Source organism: Lemur catta, chromosome 1 (assembly GCF_020740605.2).
Source record: "Lemur catta isolate mLemCat1 chromosome 1, mLemCat1.pri, whole genome shotgun sequence".
Lineage (NCBI taxonomy): Eukaryota > Metazoa > Chordata > Mammalia > Primates > Lemuridae > Lemur > Lemur catta.
In genome coordinates, this window is record NC_059128.1 from 41,024,873 (window position 1) to 41,050,548 (window position 25,676).

At 36.3% G+C, this 25,676-nt stretch overlaps 2 protein-coding genes and 1 pseudogene across 4 annotated transcripts in view; 1 reads left to right on the forward strand and 2 right to left on the reverse strand.

Annotated features, from left to right (window-relative positions):
• Positions 1-1,088: 1,088 nt before the first annotated feature.
• On the reverse strand, positions 1,089-22,158 carry SOCS4 (suppressor of cytokine signaling 4). The gene is made up of 2 exons (XM_045566809.1): positions 21,809-22,158; positions 1,089-7,248 (listed from the first exon to the last, which is right to left on the reverse strand). Exon 2 carries the CDS (start codon positions 7,154-7,156, stop codon positions 5,834-5,836), a length of 1,323 nt encoding a protein of 440 aa, XP_045422765.1. The 5' UTR covers positions 7,157-7,248; positions 21,809-22,158; the 3' UTR covers positions 1,089-5,833.
• Positions 13,661-13,857, reverse strand: LOC123631024 (annotated as a pseudogene).
• Positions 22,159-22,191: 33 nt separating the features above from the next.
• Positions 22,192-25,676, forward strand: part of WDHD1 (WD repeat and HMG-box DNA binding protein 1) — a 66,364-nt gene continuing 62,879 nt past the window's right edge. For all 3 annotated transcript variants that reach the window (XM_045566827.1, XM_045566812.1, XM_045566819.1), the window contains exons 1-2: positions 22,192-22,268; positions 22,506-22,592. In XM_045566827.1, the coding sequence (XP_045422783.1) occupies positions 22,516-22,592 (77 nt within the window). In that variant the 5' untranslated portion in view covers positions 22,192-22,268; positions 22,506-22,515. The remainder of the gene's footprint in view (positions 22,269-22,505; positions 22,593-25,676) is intronic.

Sequence of the window (25,676 nt, forward strand, 5' to 3'; positions counted from 1 at the left end):
TCTATCGAAAATTACACTACTACTGCCTTGCCCTCATTGGAGACAATGAATTATCAGTGTCTTGTGCAGCCATAGTGAAGCCTGAGGCAACAAGAAGTTAGGTCTTGACTTACAATTTTTTTTCTTTGAGACAGTCTCACTCTGTTGCCCAGGCTAGAGTGCCGTGGCATCAGCCTAGCTCACAGCAACCTCAAACTCCTGGGTTCAAGCAACCCTTCTGCCTCAGTCTCCCGAATAGCTGGGACTACAGGCATGTGCCACCATGCCTGGCTAATTTTTTTCTATATATATATTTAGCTGTCCAGATCATTTCTTTCTATTTTTAGTAGAGACGGGTCTCGCTCTTGCTCAGGCTGGTCTCGAACTCCTGACCTTGAGTGATCCTCCCACCTCGGCCTCCCAGAGTGCTAGGATTACTGGCGTGAGCCACCGGGCCTGGCCTTGATTTACAATTTTGATTATCTTGTTCATCATAGTTTTTTGCATCAATTCCGATTTTAGAGTATTGCACCAAAAACATTATCTTCCTTAATGAGTCTTTCAATAAAATTTTTTTCCCCCAAGTGGAGTGCCTTGCTCACTTTACCGAAGTCCTGGCCTTGTGTACCAGTAATGGATAGCCTCCAGCTTTTCCCTGTCTGCAACCAGCCGATAACTGAGCATGATAGGGGTTCTAGATCCAGGCCATTCCTATCCCATGTGGACTTGCCTACAGACAACCTTTGCTTGGGAACTAACTGCTCATCTAGACCTTTCCCAGAACTGCACTGCAGTCTGAAGCCGGCTCTACTCAATCCAGCCTTTCATAGGGGTCAGATTTGCAATGTGGTATGAGGACTTCTCCACCTTCTTGCTCCCCTCCCTGATATCCTTCATAGGTGTTTCACCCCAAATCTGTTGTACATCTAATCACACCTTGGCATTTGCTTCTGGAAGACCCAAACTGATTAACACTGAAAAGGAATGTATCATAAATTAGAACGTGAAGGAATATAGATTTTTCAATTCCTCTTTTTCAGATTCTAAGTTCAATGTGTGAGATAAGGACATATGTTTCTAAAACAAAACACTACACCTTTGGATTTTATATATGAAGTTTTAATTAAGAACAAATGAAAATTTATTTAGATCAATTTACTTGAACTCACATCCAAGAAGAAACATTCAACTTCAGGATTAGAAATAAAAGTGGAAATAATTACTTCTTTTGGGGTAAGGGGTAGATCATACATGCCTGAATAAGAGTAACTGTGAAGTTACTAAACTCTGTATATTCAAGTATGTATCAGCTTTCTACTTGGCTTGTACAGAATTTATCCAATTCTAGCAAAGTCAGCATAATTTGAGTAAACTTCCTTGAGTTTTACACCATGGCTCTCAAGTCTGAAAGCTTAGATTTGATTATAACCATGGCAAACGTGATTATCTGTATTTCCTGCAAATGTAATCAACTTTAAAAATAAGTTAAGCTAACATCAATTTTACATAGATCATCATATGACGGGTAGGAGGAAATTGCAATTGTTCATTTAATTGCAGAATCTAAACCATAAATTCAAATTGTACTGTTATTTCTACTGTTAAAAAAAGCCAAGAAAGTCTATTACAGACTCAAGGAAGTGAATGTGATTCTTCAGGGTCCACTGAGGAGACATTCTGAAAACCTATCATCACATTAATACTTAACGGCTGTACAGTAATTATTTTCAAGTATGCTCTAAGGGTCATCTCTTATCGAAGAATTAACAGTCAGGTGACAAATATTAACACCTACATTTTATAGGAGATGAAGGCAAAGGACGATTTAGAAAGTAAATTAAAAACAGACTTTGGCTTTATTTGAAATAGGATTCATGTGCCCTAAATCCCTTTCTATTGGGTTATATCATTAATCTGCATTTCTACTTACAAGCCAATTGATATTAAAAAGTTACCTTCACTTTGTGTCCAATATCTTAATGCATTAGAATAGTATCAGTGGATTCTTGTAGCACTGCTCATTTCTGATTGTTAAAACAAAAATTGTAAAGATTTTCCCCCCAAAGTAGAAACAATAATTTGCTTGATTTAAAATCTTCTATTCTTTTGGGCATTAAGTTACCTAACATTACACAGGCTATTTTACATCTAAACATTGTTTTCCTTGTGTTATTTCCAGAAATGTCTTATAATTATATAAGTCTACTTTGCTGTGAAATTTACTCTACCAAAATCAATATATAAGTTGTTTATTGGATTCTGGTTATAGCTAAAATGACAAGAAATATTTTTAATGAAAAGTAAGGGTATATTTATAAAGAGTTGGATCTCAAGGTTTTTGTTTCATAGGAAGGAAGCTATTACATGGATCTATAAAATGATCCAAACTTCAGAGACAGGAAGCTGATAACTTGATCTATCTTCTTAATGGTTTTGACTCATGAATAAATGATAATGGTTTATGTGTTTCTCTTATAAAAAGAAATAGAATTTGTATAATGAGTCCTATTTGCCACATTTGTTCTACTTTTTAGAGGATTTCTAATTACAACATTCTTTATATTATTTATAATAAATAATAAGACAAAATTTTAACTGAAAGCCATTCTTTGACCACAGTTGGCCATTAGCTGAAATTTAGGAAAGAACACAGGTTTGATCACCAAATCAATAAATCTAGCCACAGGCTGACTAAAAGCTTCCTTTAATCTTCTTCCTATTAGGTCTTCCTAAATTAAACCATTCCCTCTATGAATTATTTAAGTGAATGGCATGGTTATATAGAAAGATCACATATGACTCTTCATACAAAAATGCTCAAGGAACCTAAAAAAAAATTCATTCAGCATATCTCAGAAATTATAGTATGAATCAAGATGCTGCAGGTTTAAAAAAAATGGGGAGAGGGTATGTCCTGAAAACCTTCAAAGAAAAATAGAAAAGTCAAGTTTATTTCCTGATTAGTGCAGGCTGATTCCCAAAGCGCAGTTAAGTGTCTGGTCCAGACTAGCTATTAGCGATTAAGTAGTTCCCTTTCATTGTCAAGGCTTTTCCCTGTGGTAATGCCTAAATTCTTAATTTTAATATTTTATCTTGTTTCTTTTAGCTCCATCCTCTCTCAACAATCTCTACACATTTCCACCATGCTGAATGCTCTCTCAACTCTGGAATTTGGACTTTTCAAATGTTCCCAATGTCTAACTTAGAGTTACAAAATTCAAACAGTATTTAGATATATTCATATCTCCCACATTGTCCCCTCAAAACTTACTCATTTTAATTAAAGTCCAATAAATACATTTTTTACATTTTAATGAGTTAATTTCTGAATACTGGATGTTCTTCCAAATATATACTCACAAAAACAGAGAAAGGGATAACCTTTCTAAATTCCAGTCCCTTAATGTTTAAAAAAATTAATCATTACTCTTTTCTTTTCCCTTCATGGTAAACAATTCCCTCCTCAAGTCTTTAAATTTCTACTTTCCAAATTTCTTTTCATTGTAACAAATACCAAAGGAAAAATACAAATCATTTCATAGTAAATGAGTCTCTTTCTTGCTCTCATTTATTAAATTATCTACTTCAAGGCTACATATATGGCAGTATTTTGAAAGTGTTAACAGCTGTTAAAACCTTGAAGTTGAAAAAATAAAAAAGCCAGAGAAAATATATCACAAGCAATTAGTCTGAATTATATGAAAAGCTACTTAGATCTTGACTTTCATATAAACGCTAATTTTTACTACTATAAAAGGCAACATAATTATATTTCCTTTTTCTTTATAAAACTATACTTTAACAGAATATTCATAAGCTAGTTATCTTTAGGTTTTTCTGTACTGATAAAAAGTTGCTCTTAAAAGAAAAATATTTAAAATAATTGTTTCACAGAAACAGAAAGTCTTATCAAATTCTGATAAAAAAAACTATAATCATGGGTAGACTCTTACCACACTATTAATTTTCTTTCATCAAAGATGGATATTTAGGAAATGGTATATTGGTTAATAAGCTTCTCAGTGATCTACAAAAGTGCCACAATAAAGATGAGGTAGTACGAGACACTTCTACCTTTGTAAAATGTAAATATCATCTCTAGAAGAGACATTTATCCTGACATTGGTGTTGTGATACCCTGAGCCTCATCATTGTTTAAGAGAGGTGCTATTTGCGTAGCTACCCCTCATTGAGACCAAGACAATCTTGAGATCACTGAGAAAAAAATTACTAGAAGATAATGATTAACAGGGATTTTCCTGATTTAATTTTGTGATAACTGCTAAAAATTTATCTTAAAGCTATTATTGAAAAATACCATCTTTAACAGCAGAACTGCAAGATAGGGAAATGCTACTTCACATAAAAGCAATAATTAAGAAATATTTGTTCTAACTTGGAAATTTATGAGTCAAACTTCTTTCAATCCAAGTAGAAGCAGTTTCCTAGTACAGCTAAACTAGCATCAAGAAATCAATTACTATATTAAAAATGCCAATTTGTACAAAGGGGTAGATAGCTCATCAGAAGAAAAATTGAGTGATCTGTCTAGATACTATTATTCATTGACTCTTTTAAAAAAGAAGTTAGCTAGGATATCACTCCATTCATCTTTACTGGTTACATTGGACTAATGTTTCTAAAAATGCTGCCCTGTTCTTGGGATAGTAAATTTAAAATATTACCCATTTTGTCCAGTACTATTCTGTATGGCATAAGCCATGTAGCTGTAAAAAGGCTTTCTTTTTTTAAAGCCACTTCTGATGATAGGAATAATTATTTAGAACTTGTAGATCAAAAAGAATATTAAGCTTCGTGAACACTGAATTCCACGTTTATTTATTCAATCTTTATTCAAGTTCAACTTAAAATAATGAAAAAAGACTTAGATACTCTTTGGTTACCAGTGGAAATTTGTAGCTGCTTATAAATTGTGGAATTTCCCCAAAGTAACAGGCTCTGAGTTTCTATAAAAGGGCTAAATAGAAGCAATAGATTGTAAGTTAATACAGGAAAAAACCTACAGTTGCTTTAATACTTTAGGAACTATTAGCCACTAATGGTATTATTATTTTTAACACTTCCAATGAGAATGGAACAAAATTTATGTTTTGAAGATTGTTTAACTCTTCCAGGTTGAGAAACAAAGACCTATTCAAGAATAACAAATAACGGCTACATTATAGAATAAATGCACCACCAGAATGTTATGTTTTCTTTTGATTCTCATTGACCAGATTAATCAAATTTAGTAATCTTGCTTTATAGTTATATTTCTAATGAAAACATATCAAGTTTTGACTGTAAACCATTTTGTTACATTTAGCATCCCTATTAGTAAGTTAACAGAAGTCAATTACATTAGTATGGATAGTGAATTACAACACTCAGCTTTACTGAAGAATTTTAAAACTCAATGAAAAGGGGGATGGGGAAACTATATTTTATGTATAGGAATACTGATGGCATATATTAACAAAATATTTTACATGTGGGAAAGGACATAAGATTATTTTTTAAAGCATGAAATACAGAATATTCAAATGTGTTGGCAATGCCTACCAAATTTCAAATATGCCGAGAGTATATATAAATTAAGAAAATGAAAAAATTTAAGTATACACTCTACATGGTAAAAACAAAAACCAAAGACCTGGTTAAAAATATCTATTAACCTCTAGTGTATAACCTTAAACTATTAGTGTATCATAAAAGAAAAACTGATCTTGAAGTAAAATTTAGGGCAGGTTTATTTTAGATTCCACTGCCTTTGTAGAAAAATTTATAGTGGCATAATAAGAAAAATGTTAAATGAAAATATGTATACAATCATTCCCATGTTCCTACCCTTATCCTAGCATTGTTGTCCAGGTGCATCAATCCTGAGTACTCTAACTTTTGATTTATAATGATATTCCTTCAGATATAATTTCATAGAAGAAGGAATTGGAAGGGCATCAATGCCATCATAAGTTGTACAGTTACAAATAACTGTTCTGCATATATGCTGCAGGGAAAAGGGGAAAGTCCGAATTAAAGGAGTGGATAGAAGTGGTTCGAAGAACATACAGGCGCTTGGGTCCTTATAATGTTCTAGGAGCCCAGTAATATCAGGAGAATGGAAGACACAAGGATCATGTGCATCAAAGCTAAAGTTGTGATTCCACTGTTCAATTCTAGCATGAAGAGAACGACTGTAGCGTCTAAAACTAACAGAGAATAAATAGTCTTCCTGTGCTGAGTCTCGAAGTAAAAAAGTACCCTCTGGTTTTCCTTCTAGTAGAGCTTCAGCTGCATATTTATCCATAACTCCCCAGTAACATGGATTGTTATTGATCTGAAGGAGGTCTGGTACAAGACAGTGGACATAATCAATCTGTGTGTGGTACTTAGGAGGTGTTTCCAACTGCAGGATTTCATCATCTAATTCCCATTTGGGTTTGTTTCTTTTTCTGGAACTTGTGCAAAGTGTTATAATTTCATCATCTGAATCCATATCACTATCTTCTATACTGTTATTTGAAACTAGGTTCATCACAGAGCCAGGCATAGGACCTCTACAAGAAGCATTGTTGGTGGTTATGACACAGGGCTGAACATTGGTATGTGAGAAACAGTTTACATCTTCTTCCATGTTTCTTCTTTGTTTTAGCTGACCATCTCTCAATTCACTCTGAGACAAGTCTGTGCTTACCCATTCATCTGATTTGGGATTTATAGGAGCAGTGTGTCGTTTAATAAAATGCCACCTAAAGGCTAAATCTGATCGAGGTGGAAAAGGACACTTATCTAACATGAGTTCACTGATATGAATTTTTCTTTTAGATGGAAGCCCTGAAGAGTGCCGACTACTACAATTCTTTATGGGAAAACACTGCCCCACAGCATCTTGCAGCTTCTGTTTAAGAGATCGACCTAAAAATCTATGCCCACAGGAATGATCTAAGTCCAACTCGATAGATGAACAGCTGTGCTTCCTTTCTTGGCTCCTTAAAGAACCTTCAGTTTTCTCTATGGTATTTACTGTTTCAGCATCTGAACAACTCTCACTCTTTTTTGACCAAGATAACTTCTTTCCACTCCACACATAACCGTCCCTTCTGTCAGCACTTCTACTCCGACTAGTTTTGGGCCTTACATCTACATTTTTACTATTATTTTCATTATTTTCTGCCATTTTAACAAATTATCCACAAATTCCAATGTTATAAATACTTCTTTTTCAGTTTTTCCGGCAGGAAGTTTCTTCTGGGCACTTTCTGGATGTATCTACGGGAAAAAAAAAAGTCATTAACCATTTGTCATCCACCTTGTATAGTTATTATATATATATATATATATATAATAACTTAATATATATATTAAGCCCCAATTAGACACAAGATGAAAAAGCATAATTAGCACATGAAAAAAATAAGAGTTTGTTGGATATGTTGGAAGGCAGTCCCAAGATATTTTGTTCCCACTTAAATTGTTTTACCATATACTAATAGTTTCATAGTGTCATAAAGAGTCTGAGTTCCTTTCCCATAACTAATTTTCAGTGTGGATCAGAAAAAGACAAGCCTCTTCTATCAACCATAATATATGCTCAACTGTGAATAATTTCTAATCTTGAAGTATATGTTATGCCCATTTCTCCTCACCATATTTTTCTTATTTCATAGCAGACCGGTGAATTCTTTGTAGGAGACAGTCACAAATCTATGAGCTGGTGTCTGTGAACTATTACCCTATGGTTTCTTCACCTCTCTCTCCTTATTTCCTTTCCTATTGATTAAAATATGAACAATTTTAAGTTGTAAAGCTGTAAGAATTTATTAAGTAAACAATTACCACCAAACAGTAGAAATACCAACCAAGTATTCTTAATGCAGTGTTGTCAATTAATTTCAATAACTGGTCCACCTCATTATCAGTCTAGGCAGTAGGCAGTTTTTAGAAAATACGAAATTAGATAAAAATTTGGCATTTTACGCACACACTCTCTTGTATTCTTCTTTTTAATGGAGAAAAGACATATGAATTTATTAATGTACACACGGGAGAACCACAAAGTGATTACCCCAACTCCTAATCGGGTTCAAAAATTTATATACCATCTTGAGGTTATAAAAAGAACCATCTTTTTATATACCATCTTGAGGATACAAAAAAAATGAGCACTCAGAACATGGCCAAAACCAGGTTATGGTGGTAAATCAGGTTACAGTGTTAAGGTAGGTTGAGAGAGAGAGAGAGAGAGAGAGAGAGAGAAGAAAGGCTTGGCTAGCAAAGTTGTTCTTGTTATGTAGATGAAACCTCTCACAGAGAATACATGGTGAATGTTTCCTTCAGAACTTTAAAGGTGTCAGACTCTAAGTTAATTTGTCCTAGATCTGGACAAGGGAAAGCCTAAGAGGAAACCTTGCTCTACCAGTGCAGATTTTCTCTACAGATGTAATCTCTCCCACAAGAGACTGATTTCAGGGTTACTTCTGTTTGCTGGCTTTCTCAAAAGTCATCTCAAGATATGTCAAAGAAATATCTTTTGGGGTAAAATATTTTGATTTCCTTCAGTCCCCACTTTGAAACTTTAAAAAATTTCACATATTAAAAGCCAAGTTGATAGCTTTGGAGAGATCTCTCCCTTGTATTCTTGATCATTTGAAAACAAGCAGATACATTTCTATAGGGACAAAGCTTTTCTATCAGTCTAAGCAGTTTTTAGAAAATATGAAATTGAATAAAAATTTGGCATTTTATACATACTCCCTTGTATTCTTCTTTTTAATGGAGATATGGAATATATGAAGTTGGCAAGATATACTAGAATTCACAATGTAAAATACTGAGTTTCACAGAGACTAATGGTAATAATTGATCATAGATGGAATTTACTTAAGTATTCTTATGTGTAATAAAATTTAAGCCAGGAATTGGGGGGAGGAGGCTTATAATCACAAATGAAAGCTGAATTTTATGACTGAAAAAAAAAAATCAGTCATACTGAACATTCTGATTAAGTTTCTGATTATGTTGGAGGAACATTAAAAATCTCAACAGTCAAGTAATGTCTACAGACACCTGAATCTACTTTCAAAGTAGTAGGCTTTGAAACAAGCATCTACATTAGCAAATATGATTGGCAAGTGCTTAAAACTGTGAACTAATGGGCCAGGTACAGTGGCTCATATCTGTAATCCTAGCACTCTGGAAGGCCAAGGCGGGAGGATAACTAGGACGCAAGAGTTCAAGACCAGCCTGAGAGTGAGACCCCTGTCTCTACGAAAAATAGAAAAAATAGCTGGGCATCATGGAGTGCACCTGTAGTCGGAGCTACTCGAGAGGATGAGGCAGGAGGATCCCCTGAGCACAGAAATTTGAGGTTGCAGTGAGCTATGATGATGCCACTGCACTCTACCCAGGGTGACAGAGTGAGACTCAGTCTCAAAAAAATAAATAAATAAAAGGAAAGCAGATATTATAAAAAAAAAATTATGAACTAATGATAAAGACTCACCATATATAGTACTCCATTTCTAAATACTGAATAGCATCTGGTGATTGTACTTATTACAATTGGCCCTCCATATCTGTGGGTTACCCATCGTGGATTGAACCAACCTCAGATAGAAAATAAACCCCACAAACAATAAAAAAATAAATAAATAAAACCCAATATAGTATAACAACTATTTACATAGCATTTACATTGTATTAGGTATTGCAAGTAATCTAGAGATGATTTTTTTTTTGAGACAGGGTCTTGCTATGTTGCCCAGGCTGGTCTTGAACTCCTGGGCTTGAGCAATCCTCCTGCCTCAGCCTCCCAAGTAGCTGGGATTATAGGTGCATGCCACCACGCCTGGCTTGTAGAGATGATTTAAAGTACACGGGAGGACATGCGTAGGTTATGTGCAAATATTACTCCATTGTTATATAAGGGACTTGAGCACCTGTGGATTTTGGTATCTGTGGAGGTCCTGGAACCAATCACCTGAAGATATCAAGGGACAACTATATTTTGATTTATTGAGCTCACTGGTATATAATCATTTAAAATCCTTAGGGAAAAATTATTATCTAATTTTAAAAGAAACATTATATTCAACAGTATGCTTTGGCTGTTCATTGACTAAATTCCACTGAACAAAAATAAGAAGCAACAAGGTAGGCTTAAGAATATAAAGAGTCACTGATTAAGGTTTAAAATGCCCGGTGCTTTTATTTACTAAATAAATATCAAAGTAGTAGTTTATTAGATGCATGAACAATTTTACTCCACTGAGTGTGAGCTCCCTAATCTTGCCTCACTTCCATATCAGAGCTAAGCTCTCTACCTCTGTTCTAGACATTTTCACCTTTACTAGGGCCCAGCTTCAATCTCTCTCTCTCTCAAACTTCTTGTTACCTAAAAAAATAACTAAGTCTCCTTATAAAATCTTTCAGTGATTCTAATGCTTCCTTAGTCGTAACTGTTTCTTTCAATTCCTAAATTTCTTAATGAGCAGTGTAACTTAATTTCCCCCCAAGATGAGAACAGCTTTTTAAATTTTTTTAATTTTAAAAGAAATAATTACTTAGAAATTGTAGTTGGAAAATGGCTGGATGAAAATCTTTTTGCCCCATCCTTCTCTCAGAAGTCAGCCCGAAACAACAAGGAAAAATGAGAAATAATACCATAAACTTCATCTGCAATGAAACTAGCAAATATCTATAACCTGAGTCACAAAATAGGACAGAAAATGAATGGAGGAGGAATAACTGACTCAGCAGTAGAGAGGCAGGTGACACCAGGACCCCCAGGCACTAGATGCTACAGAAAGTGTGGGTGGAGAATAAGATAGAAAATGGGGAGGCTGGCTGAAACTCTAGCTAAGAGCAGTTGGACTTTGGACACCAGACACAGTAGAGGATAGAGGCGAGGCCAGGGACTAAAAACAGAATGACTAAATAAAAAGTTCCTTGCTCCTTTCTTCTATCCCAGCTCTTAGAACTCCAGCAGCCAGACTTTTAGCTCCCTAATAGGAAAGTGAAAGATACTTTCCTGGAGAAATAGAATGGCCAAAGAGAAAAGAACCACTGATGCTGACAGCTGGGAATCCTCCAATAAAAAGCTGGATGGCCACCCAAGCACACAGTGAAGCTCACATGTCCAAAAGCCTTGCCTATGCACTCACAAACAACTTTGCAGGCAGCATAGTGTACACTCTGGAGTATGAATAATACTCACAGGTCATCAGACTTTTGAGGAAAGCTTCTAACATAAATGAAAGGCCAAAATACACAGAAATTGGAGAAAATAGTAACCACAGACGGAGTAGAAAATAAAAATGGATTTCTTTCAAGGTAAGAGACAATATTACAACTATGAATGAGTAAGATGCTACAAAAAGGAGGTGGAGGACAACAAGAGAATAAGAAAGTTTTACTCTTCCCTATTCAGGCATTTAAAAAAATAAGAAAGTTTAAAAAATATGATTGCTGAAATAAAATATGCAACAGAAAAGTTGGAGGAAAAGTTGAAGAAGTAATATAGCAAATAGGAAAAAAGGGTTAACTACACAGAAAAAAAATTAGAGGGTTAATACAAGCATTTTGTAGAAAATAAGAAAATGAAAGGGAGAAATTATCAAAGAAACTATGTGAGAAAATTTCCCAGAATTAAAGGACATGAGCCTCCATATCAAAAGAGCCCACTGAACACTAAAGTATATTATTCTAAAATTTTGGAAGCCTAGAGATAAAGAGGAGGTACTAAGTCTTCCTGAAAGGAGAAAAAAGTTATAATTAAAGGACTGCAAATTGGCGGGGCTCACACCTATAATCCCAGCACTTTGGGAGGCCAAGCAGAAAGATTGCTCGAGCCCAGCAGTTCAAGACCAGCTTAATCAAGAGTGAGATCCCATCTCTACAAAAAGTAGAAAATTTAGTTGGGCATAGTGGCATGCACCTGTAGTTCCAGCTACTCGGGAGGCTAAAGCAGGAGGATTGCTTGAATCCAGGGGTTTGAGGTTGCAGTGAGCTGTATGACAACACTGCACTCCAGCCCAGGCAACAGAGAGAAACACGGTCTCAAAAAAAAAAAAAAAAAAAGACTGCAAATAGAATGGCATCTTGTTTCTTAGCAACAATAGAACCTAGAGGTTAGTTTCCTTCCTATCTTAAAGAAGTAACTCCAAACTATTGATCAAATATGAGGAATAAACTAAAGAAATTTTCAGATGTGCAAAGTATTGACAATTTTACCTCATACTTAATGATGTGCTCTTCTAAAATTAGGATGTAAGCTCCCAAACAAAGACATGCAACAGAGAAAACAAGGTATTCAATACAGAAGAGAAATGAAATGTGAATTCTGGGGAGGATGAAGAAAGGAAGTCGAGGAAGTGGTGTATCTGGAGCTGCTAGAGAGCAGTCCATACAACCAAGGATGTAAGGCTCCAAGGTAGAAGATCTTGAGGGAAAAAAATGGAATTGATTTTTAGAAAATTCAACTGAAAGGACAATACAAATGGGAAAAGCATTATGTAATAATTCAATACAGAAAAATTCAAAAATTACACAAGAAAGTAAACAGAATTGTAAAACTACCTGCTCAGCAGTGAATGATATTTACATGTTCATCAAAATTGTGCTATAATTGTACTAAGGATGGAGAGAGGAAGGAGGATAGAAGTAAATTCTTATAAATCATAAGAGGAACTCAACAGATGTCTAAAAATTGATGAATCAAGAAAGAGAAGTATGAGCATATTATTTAGAAATATGAAAGTAAATATCAGAAAAACAGAAGACTTGAAAACAGATGCCTTTGGGATGGGCTAGGAGGGGACTGCAGCATTTCTTAGCTTATCTAAGCTTTTCAGCGCAATTTAATTTTTTACCCAGGTGTATGTTATCATTTTGATGAACATAAAAATAAGTAAAAACTATCCATAATCCCACCACACCACAATAGTCATTTTAATATTTTCAATATCTCTACACACATATATGGCAAGGATGCAGTTCCACAGTGAAGTGATGTCAGGTATTAGAAACACGATTTGAGTCCAGTTTCTTTTCTTTTTTTCTTTTCTTTTTTTTTTTGAGACAGAGTGTCGCTTTGTTGCCCTGGCTAGAGTGAGTGCCGTGGCGTCAGCTTAGCTCACAGCAACCTCAAACTCCTGGGCTTAAGCGATCCTACTGCCTCAGCCTCCCGAGTAGCTGGGACTACAGGCATGCGCCACCATGCCCGGCTAATTTTTTGTTTTATATATATATTTTAGTTGGCCAGATAATTTCTTTCTATTTTTAGTAGAGACAGGGTCTCGCTCTTGCTCAGGCTGGTCTCGAACTCCTGACCTCGAACGATCCACCCGCCTCAGCCTCCCAGACTGCTAGAGTTACAGGCGTGAGCCACCGCGCCTGGCCTGAGTCCAGTTTCTGATTTGTACCAGCCATATGACCTTGAAACCTCTGTTCATTCACCTGTAAAACGGAGGTACTGATGCTATCTATTTCATTGGGCCTGTGGGGATTAAATGAAATAATGCATATAAAGTAGTCTGCTCAGATCCTAAATATATTAAGTACTCGATAAATGTTAACATATACCCTCATTTAAAAAAATAAACAAAAATTAAATAATATTATTTTGTTCAAGCACCTAACCCAGTTTTTTTTTTTGGTGGGAGGGGGAAGGAGGGGGAGAGAAACCAGTAAGACTGCATCCTCTCTCCCTCTAACTTTCACAAAGGAAGAGAAGCTGATCAATGCCAAACGGCAGTTGCAGAGAACACCAAGAGCCGGCTTCACACTCAAGAGAGAACTTACGGTTTCTGGTGCTCTACACGTTTAGGGAAACATCTATAGTAAGCAACTATAGAAATGATCCCTGAAAAGTCTTTAGTAAGCCAGTTTTACAGAAACAGTACATATTAAAGAAATCACACGATACCTTTGTCTCTAGCCCAGTGCTAACTAAAAAGAAACAGATTTTTATGAGCAAATACAATTTTCAGGAGGAAAACTAATGTTTCAAAGTGAAAAAAGATCAGTATGCCAAACACAGCTGACACTCAACAGACCATGAAGCTACAGAACAATCTGACATTTTCTCCCAGAGAACTTATTTCCAGCCTTCTTCTACACAAGTTTACATTCTAACAAAGCAGGTTTACTTTGGCAAGGCTTACCAACTTGTATGTAATAGGTACCAATGAAGTGTCTTTGGATTTTACGCAAATTGTTTTTATATATGCTAATAATGCTGCAAGTGTCCATAAAATAAAGTGAAAAATATCACTGCCCAAGTTCAGTTTTCTACACATTTACCTGTACTTAAAGAGTTAATACAACGAAAATCTTCTGATTGGTCATTGTTTTATATCTATCTCAGAATTATAGCTTTACATAAATTTCAAACAGCTATTCTTTTGCTAGAGGACTGAGTTCATGACCAAGAAGTCCCACTTTTATAAAATGTTATGTTCTGCCACATCAATATATGGTCCAGAATGTCATCTAATGTTGTAGTCTTCAAAGTAGAAAGTTTAACTTCTATTTATACTTATCTAGAAATTATAAAAAATTAAAATTATTAATATTGACTATATGGTTGATAATGTTATCATCATTCACTGTCAGATGACCACTTGCTAATGATGTGCCTGTTCCTGATGGAAGAGTGGGAGTTCCAAAAAGCTGAAGAGCTATGGCAGTCCTCTCCACTTCTTTATAGACTTTCAGTACTGTTTGCACGTTACTGGAATGGGTTTATGGATGGTATTATTTTAAACAAGAGAATTATTACAATATTTTTTTTCTATTTTTTTATTTTTTATTTTTATTTTTATTTTTTTGAGACAGAGTCTCACTCTGTTGCCCAGGATAGAGTGCCGTGGTGTCAGCCTAGCTTACGGCAACCTCAAACTCCTGGGCTCAAGTGATCCTCCTGCCTCAGCCTCCCAAGTAGCTGGGACTACAGGCATGCGCCACCATGCCCGGCTAATTTTTTCTGTATATATTTTTAGTTGTCCAGATAATTTCTTTCTATTTCTAGTATAGACAGGGGTCTCACTCTTGCTGAGGCTAGTCTTGAACTCCTGAGCTCAAATGATCCACCCGCCTCAGCCTCCCAGAGTGTAGTAGGCCACTACTCTGGGCCTACTACAATATTTTGTAATGAGATATGACCATGGAAATTTTGTAACTAGCAAACCCAGGTTTGCTAGTTATCTCAAGGTGAAGTAGTTAGATAACAAATGGCTCTCAGAAGCTACTTAGCAAGTAGATATATTTTTAAAAAACACATGCATTTAATCTGTCACTTCATGGCATAGGTTAACAGCTTAACAACTATTGAGAAAGTAACTGCTTAAAAAAACCTTATGCTATGGAGAGATCTTATTAGAAAAAAGATATTCAGAATTTCCTTCACCATTATTTGATTTTGTTACAAAAAAGTAATAAAAAGGCACCATGTATATAAACGCTTACATCTTTACACTTAAACATGGAAACAGAATCTTCTAATCTCTTCCAGATTAGAATGAAGATTAAACCAAATGGGGACTTGCCTTCTTTTTTTTTTTTTTGAGACAGAGTCTTGCTCTGTTGCCCGGGCTAGAGTGCCATGGCATCAGCCTAGCTTACAGCAACCTCAAAATCCTGGGCTCAAGCAATCCTCCTGCCTCAGCCTCCCAAGTAGCTGGGACTACAGGCATGCGCCACCATGCCCGGCTAATTTTTTCTGTATATTTTTTTAGTTGTCTACATAATTTCTTTCTATTTTTAGTAGAGACAGGGTCTCACTCTTTGCTAAGGCTGGTCTCGAACTCCTGAGCTCAAACAATCCTCCCACCTTGGCCTCCCAGAGTGCTGGGATTATAGGCCTGAGCCACCATGCCCGGCTGGAACTTGCCTTCTTGAAAAGACTTTTATTTTTAAGAATATAAAAAATTTCAACCATATTGCTCAATAAAAAGAACTATTAATTTTTAGTGAAAACAAAATTATTTGTATTATTACAAGACTACAGATGAATTTTTTAAAAACGTGCTTTGGTGTCTTGCCTATACATGCAAAATCTAAATGTAAAAAAAAAGTGTAGCGTTCTGAATCTAAATGAGTTGTTCCAGATAGCCTATCATTAATTCTCGGAATTTTATGCAAACTTTGTATAAATGAAGTAGAAGAGGAGATATAAAATGATAAGGTGGATTTATCACCAATTTTATGTGATACAGAAACCAAAGACGATAGTCTGAAAGACACTGACAAATCAAAGATCTTTGATGGGAGCTGCAAAGAAGCTTTTTTTTTTTTTTTTAAAGAAAGTGAAAGAATCACTTGGGAGAAGGCTGCTTTGGCTCAATTCAATAATTAATTTTTTATGAAGGCAGCTATGTTACACTGCCCTGGGGAGTACACCGTGACATCTTTTTTTTTTTTAATCATTATTTTTTAATGAGCAAAAGGCAAATGTCTAAAAAGTAAGTTTACATAAAAGTCTTTTCAAGAAGGCAAGTTCCCAGATTCTGTTACTATTTGGTCCCAGATTCTACCATCAATGCAATGACAGCAATAACACAATGAATGTACATTGTGTTGATTTTCACTAGCAAAAAATTTAAATAATATTTAGCTACATTGAATAAGGCAGGGAAGGTGATTTTAATCCAAAATTTCTAAAGAAAATAATTAAAACCTAAGAATTAAAGGGTTAAGCTTCATTTATCTAGAAAACTCATTAGTATTCTCTATGATGTTGGATAACAGAGCATTATTGTATTTATTAATTATTCATTGAACTACTTATGTCTACAATGCTGATGTATATCTAAGACCACAATTAATGTACTTATTACACTGAAATAAATTTGATCCTATAAAGAATAATTCAATATACTACACAAAGAATTCACAAATAAATTATTATTCTGGTAGTAATTCAGCCCTGGGACTTTCCCTACCAAAGCTATGATTTCAAAGTTTTCCTGCCATCATGTGCCCAAAAACTCCTTGAAAGTATTTTGGTCATAGTCTGATATTTGAGTTGGAGTCTGTAGAAACATTTAGACTACACAAATGGAATTTATTGGATAGCAGACAGCATATAAACTCCTTGGAATGTTAAGGAAAAAAATGTGAAAACGAGTTTGTTCATATGGACAACCTCTGGAAAAAAAAAAGTTTTTCTCATCACAAAAGTAATACAGGTTCACTTTCCAATAAATAAAGTATCTCCTTTTTTCATGCCACTGAGACAGGGCTCATGGAACTTAAGGGTAATTAAAACAAAAAAAGGAATCATTGATTTTAGTACCACTATACCCTCCTTTCTTCTCACTTTTCTACCTTCCTAATGATAGTTTGCTTATGCCAGGGTTCCCAAATCTATACTCTTGTGGACATTAGTTATAAAAGACATTAATATATATTCTAAGAAAAAGGGGTTCTCTCGTCAAGTAAGTTTCAAAACACTTCTCCTCTGGATGAATATGATGCACACTTGGCAAAAGGTTCCAGGAGGTCCTTCAGTAAAGAAACTCACTTAAGCCACAGCTCCCCATATTTATTATAACTCACCACAAATCATTTTTGTGGAAGAAATTTTGGAGAAACATTAACAGACTAATATTAAAATGAGTACATATTCCCTGAGCTTACTAGCTAAAGAAAACAAAAAATGTCTAGGAATCTATAATTGAAGAAGGCTAATCTAGAGTGAAGAATGAGCAGGAAACTAAGAGCTGGCAGTACATGCACTTCTAAAAGTAGCAGGAAGATTAACAGAATTTAAGAAACCAGAATATTTAAGATACACTTCTGAAACACTTTGTGGAATAAATCAGATTGAACAGATTTATTTTTTCCTTCCAATTTGTAATTTTTTAATTATAAAAACAATATATGCTCATTAAATTAATATATGGATCATTCAGATCCTTTTAAAAAGGATCATTCCTCCTTTTAAAAAGGAGGAAAAAACTGTAATTTCATTGCCTACAGGCAAGCAATTTTGACACTTTGGTCTATTTCCTTGAAGTCATTTTTCCTGTAATGACCAACTTAGCCTAAAAAGAAAATTTTAAAGTTTTAAAGATACATAAAAAATTAACAACCTACACTGTTTTTCATTATATCATATTTAAAAATAAGTATGGTGCAGATGTAATAGCATGAACTGCTAAATCGTCAAACGTGGGCTAAAATTCAGAGTTTGCCACTCATTAGGTATGTTACCTGCTTTTTAAAATCTCATTTGGCTTTAGTTTTCTCACTGTAAAATCTGGATAATGCCAGCTACCTCATGGCTTTACTACTAGATTAAAATGTATGACAATAACATATATTGAGTTTAATGAAAATAAGTATTAGCTGTTTCCTAGTATTACCCAGAACTTTTCATGAAGAAGCTGATTTCTAAAAATGAGAGGTGGGAAAGTGGCACAATTAAGAAAAACGAAAGAGAAGATACAAAGGCTTCACATAAGACTAGAAAATCTGTGCAAAAACATACCTTGAAAATCTGAGGTCAAGGAGGCTCCAGCATTTCTGAAGTATCATAAAGTATATTATTCCTGATATTAAATATGTTATTTAAAAAAGTTTTAAATTCTTTACAAAAATATTATGGGTATAAATAACCAAAATTTTAATGACAAAAAATTTGCAGTTCCTTGCAAACCAATTTATAATGTGCTAGGTTTTAAAAAAAAAAAAAAAACACTACAGATTATTCTTTTCACTGCTTTATAACAATTACATAAGGTTGGGTAACAAGTTTCACCTACAGACCAGTAAAAGATAACTCTAGACTTAAATAAAATTGCTTTTATGTTCTGAGAAGTTTTACTAAATTCTAAGTTTTGTGGCAACAGCTATGATTCAGAGAGGCAGTGTGGTAGACTATGCTGGATTACGCACAAGACCTGGCTTCCATTCCTAGCTCTGACATTTATTGGTAGGTGTGTCTCTAGATAAATCACAACCTTCCTGAGTCTTAGTTTTTTCCATCTATAAAACATTGATTATCTCTGTCTTGCTGTGGTAAGGATCCAGTGTCAGCGTAATACAAAAATCAAATACTGGCTCTTTAGCCAGGGGAACTGGGTGGCAGGCAGTCCAGGTAGGAGACGGACTTTTACTGTTCCTTTTATACCATATGAAGTTTATACACATGCAAGTATTATTTAACCCTGAAAATAATCAGGCTAGTAAGTTTCAGGACACAGTAAGAGATATAAAAATCTTCAGATTTCTAACCTGCCTTCAATGTTATTTTTTTCAATACTTTGTTCTCAGCTATACTCTCTTCTAGCCTTACCTTTCACAGGATTAATGATTTTTACACCAAGTGTATATTTTACTGAAAAATCATTTTTTAAACTGCTTCCATAAGTCAATACTTGTACATCCTCTTGGCTAAACTCTGTAAGATTATATGATATTATATAGATAGACAATAACCACCATTGGTAGAATGGTAATTTATCCATGTTTTTTCACCCAATTGCCCTTGAGACCAACACTATTTATGAGACTATGAGTGGTTGTAACAGAGCAAAGCTAACTAACTTTCACTACAATTGAATCTGCGACCTTGGCGTCATTTTCAGTCAGTTCATTTAGCTACCCATACCTATGAGACATGCACTGTTAATGATGAATAAATCCATTTGGAAATTTCTGACACGCATATAAGTAACAGCTACGTTGATTTCTTTTTAAAAAGCTACATTATCTTTACTAACCAGACAATTTTGCTAATATTTAAGTTATACATGTGTCATTATTACATTATCATTTTGTACTTATTGTTTGAATGTCTATTTCCCTCAAGAAGACCATGAACTTACTGAAGGCATTACAATTTGTAGGCATTCAAATGAAACAAATGAAATTGTGAAAACATATTATACTAGCAAAGGCAAGAATACATCTTTTAATATTTGAAAATTTTTGATGGATAATTAAAGAAACTCCACTTCAAAGGAAACCACTAAATATCCACCCAAAGTACCCCATTAACATGAGACATTAATAACAGTTTTACACAGCCATGAGTATCTCCTATGTACTCTAATAATTTGAGAGAAGTAAACATCACTTCCATTTTAGATGAAGAATCCAGCTTTCAGGAAAGTAAAAAAACATACTCAAGGTCACACAATGTGTCAGGGTCAAAATGAAAACCCAGGCCGGGCGCGGTGGCTCACGCCTGTAATCCTAGCACTCTGGGAGGCCCAGGCGGGCGGATCGTTTGAGCTCAGGAGTTCGAGACCAGCCTGAGCAAGAGCGAGACCCCCGTCTCTACTAAAAATAGAAAGAAATTATCTGGCCAACTAAAAACATATATACATAAAAATTAGCCGGGCATGGTGGCACATGTCTGTAGTCCCAGCTACTCGGGAGGCTGAGGCAGTAGGATCGCTTAAGCCCAGGAGTGTGAGGTTGCTGTGAGCTAGGCTGACACCACGGCACTCACTCTAGCCTGGACAATAAAGTGAGACTCTGTCTCAAAAAAAAAAAAAAAAAGAAAGAAAACCCAGGGCTGTTGAACTTTAAGGCCCAAGCCCTTTCCACACACGTAAAATTTGCAAAGGAAATTTTTCTTTAACCTATGAATCAAATGGCTTGACTGGTAAGAGGAAAAAGCCAGACAGAAAGGACAGAAGCATGGACACCATTCATAGTTTTAAAGTTTCATGATTTTAATATATAGATGTTATAGCTAAGGCATTTTATACATATAATCTAATGCTGAGATTCTTCTTATGCTGGGCTCTGAACAGTACTACACTAAAATCTCATCATGATTTATTTAATACAGAGATGAATATTATTAGAGTTCATCTTGAACCCCATACTCTACTCCTCCAATGATATTCAAGTTACTTGGATAAAAAAATTATAAATCCGTTTATTAAAAAAACCATTGATCTCCAAATAAAATTAGGTCACTCAGAAAGCATCATTTCAGGGTACCTTTGCTCTTGTGGGAAATCAATAGTAGGTTATTTTTCCAAAAATCCCAAGTTCTTTTTGAACCAATCACTCTCCCTCTTCATTCATATACAAACCTCTGTGTCTAGCAAGCCTATCTGGAGCCCTGGTACTAAAAACAATGCCACCACGGTAAGAACAAGACGGTTTGTCCGTGTGCTTGCAACTTTTCACAATGAATTAGACTGAAAGACAATAGGGAAATCTCCACAACGGAAGAGTCTCGCTTAGGTCAAAAAATAAGTCTGATTGAGGCTGAAAGGTGAGTGTCACAAAAACCCAGAAAAATTCTCAAAGATAAGTACTAACGAAAGAGTATCACTGTGAAGGTTTTCATCATAGAATGGTGTGCCAATATGGAGAACATGGAGACACAGAGAAGCATAAACTTAATGGCCAACACCTTAGCAGAGACTCCAAGGATCAAATGGAAGTATTCAACAACAGAGTTTGGTTCTAACTCTTCTTTTGGATCTAAATATGCACTTCAGTAAACTTTAGGTGGCATCTGAATAGCGAAACACAAGTTACTTTTTTCTTAAACGACATCTTGATAGAGTCGAAAAGAATAAACATTAATGTACAGCCATACCTCCAGGGGCCGGCAGTAATCAACTGGAACTGAAATTAAGTCTTTCCTCCTTTACCTCTACAGATACGACAAGGTGAGGGCACAAAGGATGTGAAGATCAGAGGCTCGAAAAGATCTCGTTTTCTGCTTCTCCAGAGAAGATGCCCAAAGATCTGTCTCTAACTGAGCCCCGAAGATGGGCTGGATCCGTTCAGAAACACAGATATGCCCGGAAGACCCCGGCCCGCGAGGCCAGGCAGCGGCCACCCTTCCCCCACTCACCTCCCAGGGCGCCGCTTAACTGGGGCTGGCCGGGTAACCGCCGCCATCACCATCGCCAACACTCCGGGTGCTCGCTGAGGTGGAGAAGGGAGGCCCAGCCATGCCTGCACCTCGTGTGGGTCCTACAAGGCGGATGCTTTTCTGCAACGCCCACCCTCCCCTGGGCGCTCCGTGCTCATCCCAGACGTCGCGGTCATAGCCTCCGCCTGCTTCCCAGGCGCCACCACCACTTCCGTGTTGGGCTCCCTCCCTTCCTCCCTCCCTCCCTCAGCAGCCGGCTCTTTTCCACGCGGAGGGCGCGCAGCTGACGCCACCGCCCGGCGACCTCGGTCGGGACCCGCGCTGGGTGTGGGCGGGGCGGCGCAGGCGCAATGTGGGCAGCGCGGCCGAGCGCGGGAAGCAGCTGTACGCGGATGCTTGCGGCTCTCCTTCCCTCGGTCGCGGAGGCTCGATCACCCGGGTGAGTCCTCATTCTCGCTGCCAGCGCCCACCAAGGAGAAGCGTGTTCTCTTCCCGGCTTATCGTCTGACAGACCCTCTGCCATATCCTGCTGGTGCCACTCGGGTGGGGGACACGGGGCTGCGGAACACCGGGCTGCGGAGGGCATGCCCGGGAGGAGACTAAGCTCTTCCCCTTAAGCCGCCTGGCTTTTCTCTCATTTAAAATAATAAAATTAGCTTTTATAAAACATTTCCAGGTAGGAAAAGATGCCGGCTACACAGAAGCCAATGAGATATGGACATACAGAGGGGCACACGGATGTCTGTTTTGATGATTCTGGGAGGTAAGGTTCTTTGAGAAACAAAAAGAATGTTTCAGGTGTATATCTTAGAGCATTTATTCTCCTACATCGTATGTGCAGTCAGCCAAAAATGACTCATGCAGATAGAGAAGTATAATGTTAAAATCTAAAATTCCTTAGATTTATTGTTTGATTCGGACCGTCATGGTAGTTTCAGTATATCAGAAAAGTTAGTCATCGAGAGGAGTTAGATGCGAGCTTCTCCTCCCATATTTTCCCTTTCTCTGCGTCTCACATTATTGATTTTGTCAGATCACTAGATACTGCTTACTTGTCAAATTCAGTGTCTTGTTGTATTTGGTATGGTATCTTCCCTGAGCTTTAGTGATGCCATTTCCTTTTTTGCTGCTTTTTTTTTTTTTAACTTTCTGACTTTTTTTTTTTTTTTTTACTTATTTCCCTCTGCTTGATTCCTAAACAGTGATATTTTCCTAGGGTTCTTCTGGTCTCTCTTATCCTTCTAAACCCATTACTATGCAGTACTGTCCAGTTGTGTGGCTTCCACTTTCACTCCTATATTGATTGATTCATTGAAAAAATATTTGTGTGTCTACTTTGCTGGGGTCTAGAGATAGGATAGAGCAAACAAGGCACGATCTTTTCCTTCATTGAGCTTAAGGTCTTTTTGGATTGACAGACATTGAGCACCATTAATCACAAAAACAAATATATTTAGAAATACACTTAGAAATACGAAGTAATATGTGCAATGATAAGCATATATGAGAAGCTGATCTAGTTTGAGGAGGCAGGGAAGGCTTCTCTGAGAAAATGTTCCTTGAGATCTGAAGATTGAGTAGGCATTAAGTATAAAGATAGGTGGTGCTGGCGGCAGTGGTGTAGCGATGTATTTCAAGCAGAGGGGACACTGTGTAAAGTCTTAGTGGGGACAGGGACCATGGTATGCTCAAAGAACTGAAAGAAAGCTAGCGATGCTAAAGTGTAGAGAGTGATGCAGAGATTGAAAAGAGATGAATCTGTGAAGGTAGGCAGTGGGTGTCCTATTCAAGGCCTTCTGGGCTTTATTAAGAATTCTTGTTTTTAATCCTAAAAGCAGTGGGAAGGTATTAAAGGTTTGAAGCAGAGGGGAGATGTGATCAGATTCTTTTTTGAGAAGATGGATGAAGGATGAATTGGAAAAGGAGCAATAGCGGGTACAGAATGACTATTAGGAGGTTTCTGTATTAGTTTGGTTAAGTGTGATGAAAGCTTGGATTAGAGTAGAGGGTGTGGAGAAAAGAGGATACATTCAGAAAATATTTAAGAGGTAAAGTCAATAGTATGGGTCAAACATTAAGGTGGAAAGAGAGGATAACAGGGATAACATACGCATTTCTGGATGTTACAGTTGAGGAAATGGTACTGCCATTTACAGATAACGGAAACACTTGAAGAGGAGCATATTTCAGAGGTGGAGCAGGAGGTGAAGATTATGAGTTTGCATTTGGACATGATTAGTATGGGATTTCTTTGAGATACTATGCTAGAGAGGTAAAGACAGATAAATGGATCTCAAGCTCAGGGAAAAGTGTGAGCTAGAGATAGAAATGTACAGTTGACCCTGGAACAACATGGGTTTGAACTTTGAGGGTCCACTTAATATGTGGATTGTTTTCAATAAATATATTAGAAAGTTTTTTAAGATTTGCAACAGTTTGAAAAAACTCATGTTGCCTAGAAATATTGGAAAATATAAGAAAAAGTATGTCATGAATGCATAAAATATGTATAGATGCAGTCTATTTTGTCATTTACTACCATACAATATATGCAAATCTATTATGAAAAGTTAAAATTTATCAAAACTTATACACACAAACACATCATACATGGCACCATTTGCACTCTAGAGAAATGTAAACAAGTGTAAAGATGCAATATTAAATCATAACTGCATAAAATTAACAGCAGTACATACTGTACTATAATAATTTCATAGCCACTTCCTGTTGCTATTTCAGTGAGCTCAGGTTTTGCAAGTATCTGAATATACCCTTGAAATGTGTGACACTAATCATTTCCATGTGAGCAGTTTGTCTTTTCAGTAAATTGTATATCCCAATAAAAGGTGATCCCTCATAGTTCTTGTGTATTTTTCATTGTGTTTAGTGCAGTACTGTAAACCTTAAATAGTACTGTGGGACCCATACGAAATACCACTAGTGATGCTGAAGGTGTTCCCAAGAAGCAGGGAAAAGTTACTACATGAGAAAAAGTTGAATTCCTTGATGTACTATAGATTGAGGTCTGCAACTGCAATTACCTGCCATTTCAAGATAAGCAAATCCAGCGTAAGTAGTATTATGCTGGATTTAAAAAAAAAGGAAATTTGTGAAGCCATGCCATAGCTGTTGCTGCAGCTATGCCAGCAGGTGTGAAAACCTTGCACTTTTTGTGAAATAGCTTTGTATCTTCTGTTCAAAATGCAGCTTTTGTTTGGATGCAGGAATGCTATAAGAAAGGAATACCTGTAGGGTGGGCCGGTCGCTCATGCCTATAATCCCAGCACTTTGGGAGGCTGAGGCAGGAGGATCAGGAGTTATAGATCAGCCTGGACAATATAGTGAGACCTTATCTCTACAAAAAATTAAAAAATTAGCTGGGCGTGGTAGTCCCTGCTGCTCAGGAGGTGAGGCAAGCATCACTTGAACCCAGGAATTCATGGTTATAGTGAGTTATGATTGCACCACTACACTCCAGCCTGGGCAACAGAGTGAGACTCTTTCTCAACAAAAAAAAAAAAAGGAAAAAGAAAGGCATACCTATAGACTCTAATAAGATTTGAGAAAACGTGAAGTTATTATATACCAACTTAAAGCAAATGGAAGGTAAGAATCTAAAGCTGGTGAATTTAATGCCAGCAAAGGATGGTTTGACAATTTGGAAAGAGATTTGGCTTAAAAAGTGTCAAGATAATAGGAGAAACAGCTTCTGATGACCAAGAGGCAGCAGATCAGTTTCCAGACACCATAAAGAAAATCACTGAGGAGAAAGAATATTTGTTTGAATGTGTTTTTAATGCAGATGAAAGGACCCTATTCTTAGGGGGAAAGCCACAAAAGGACA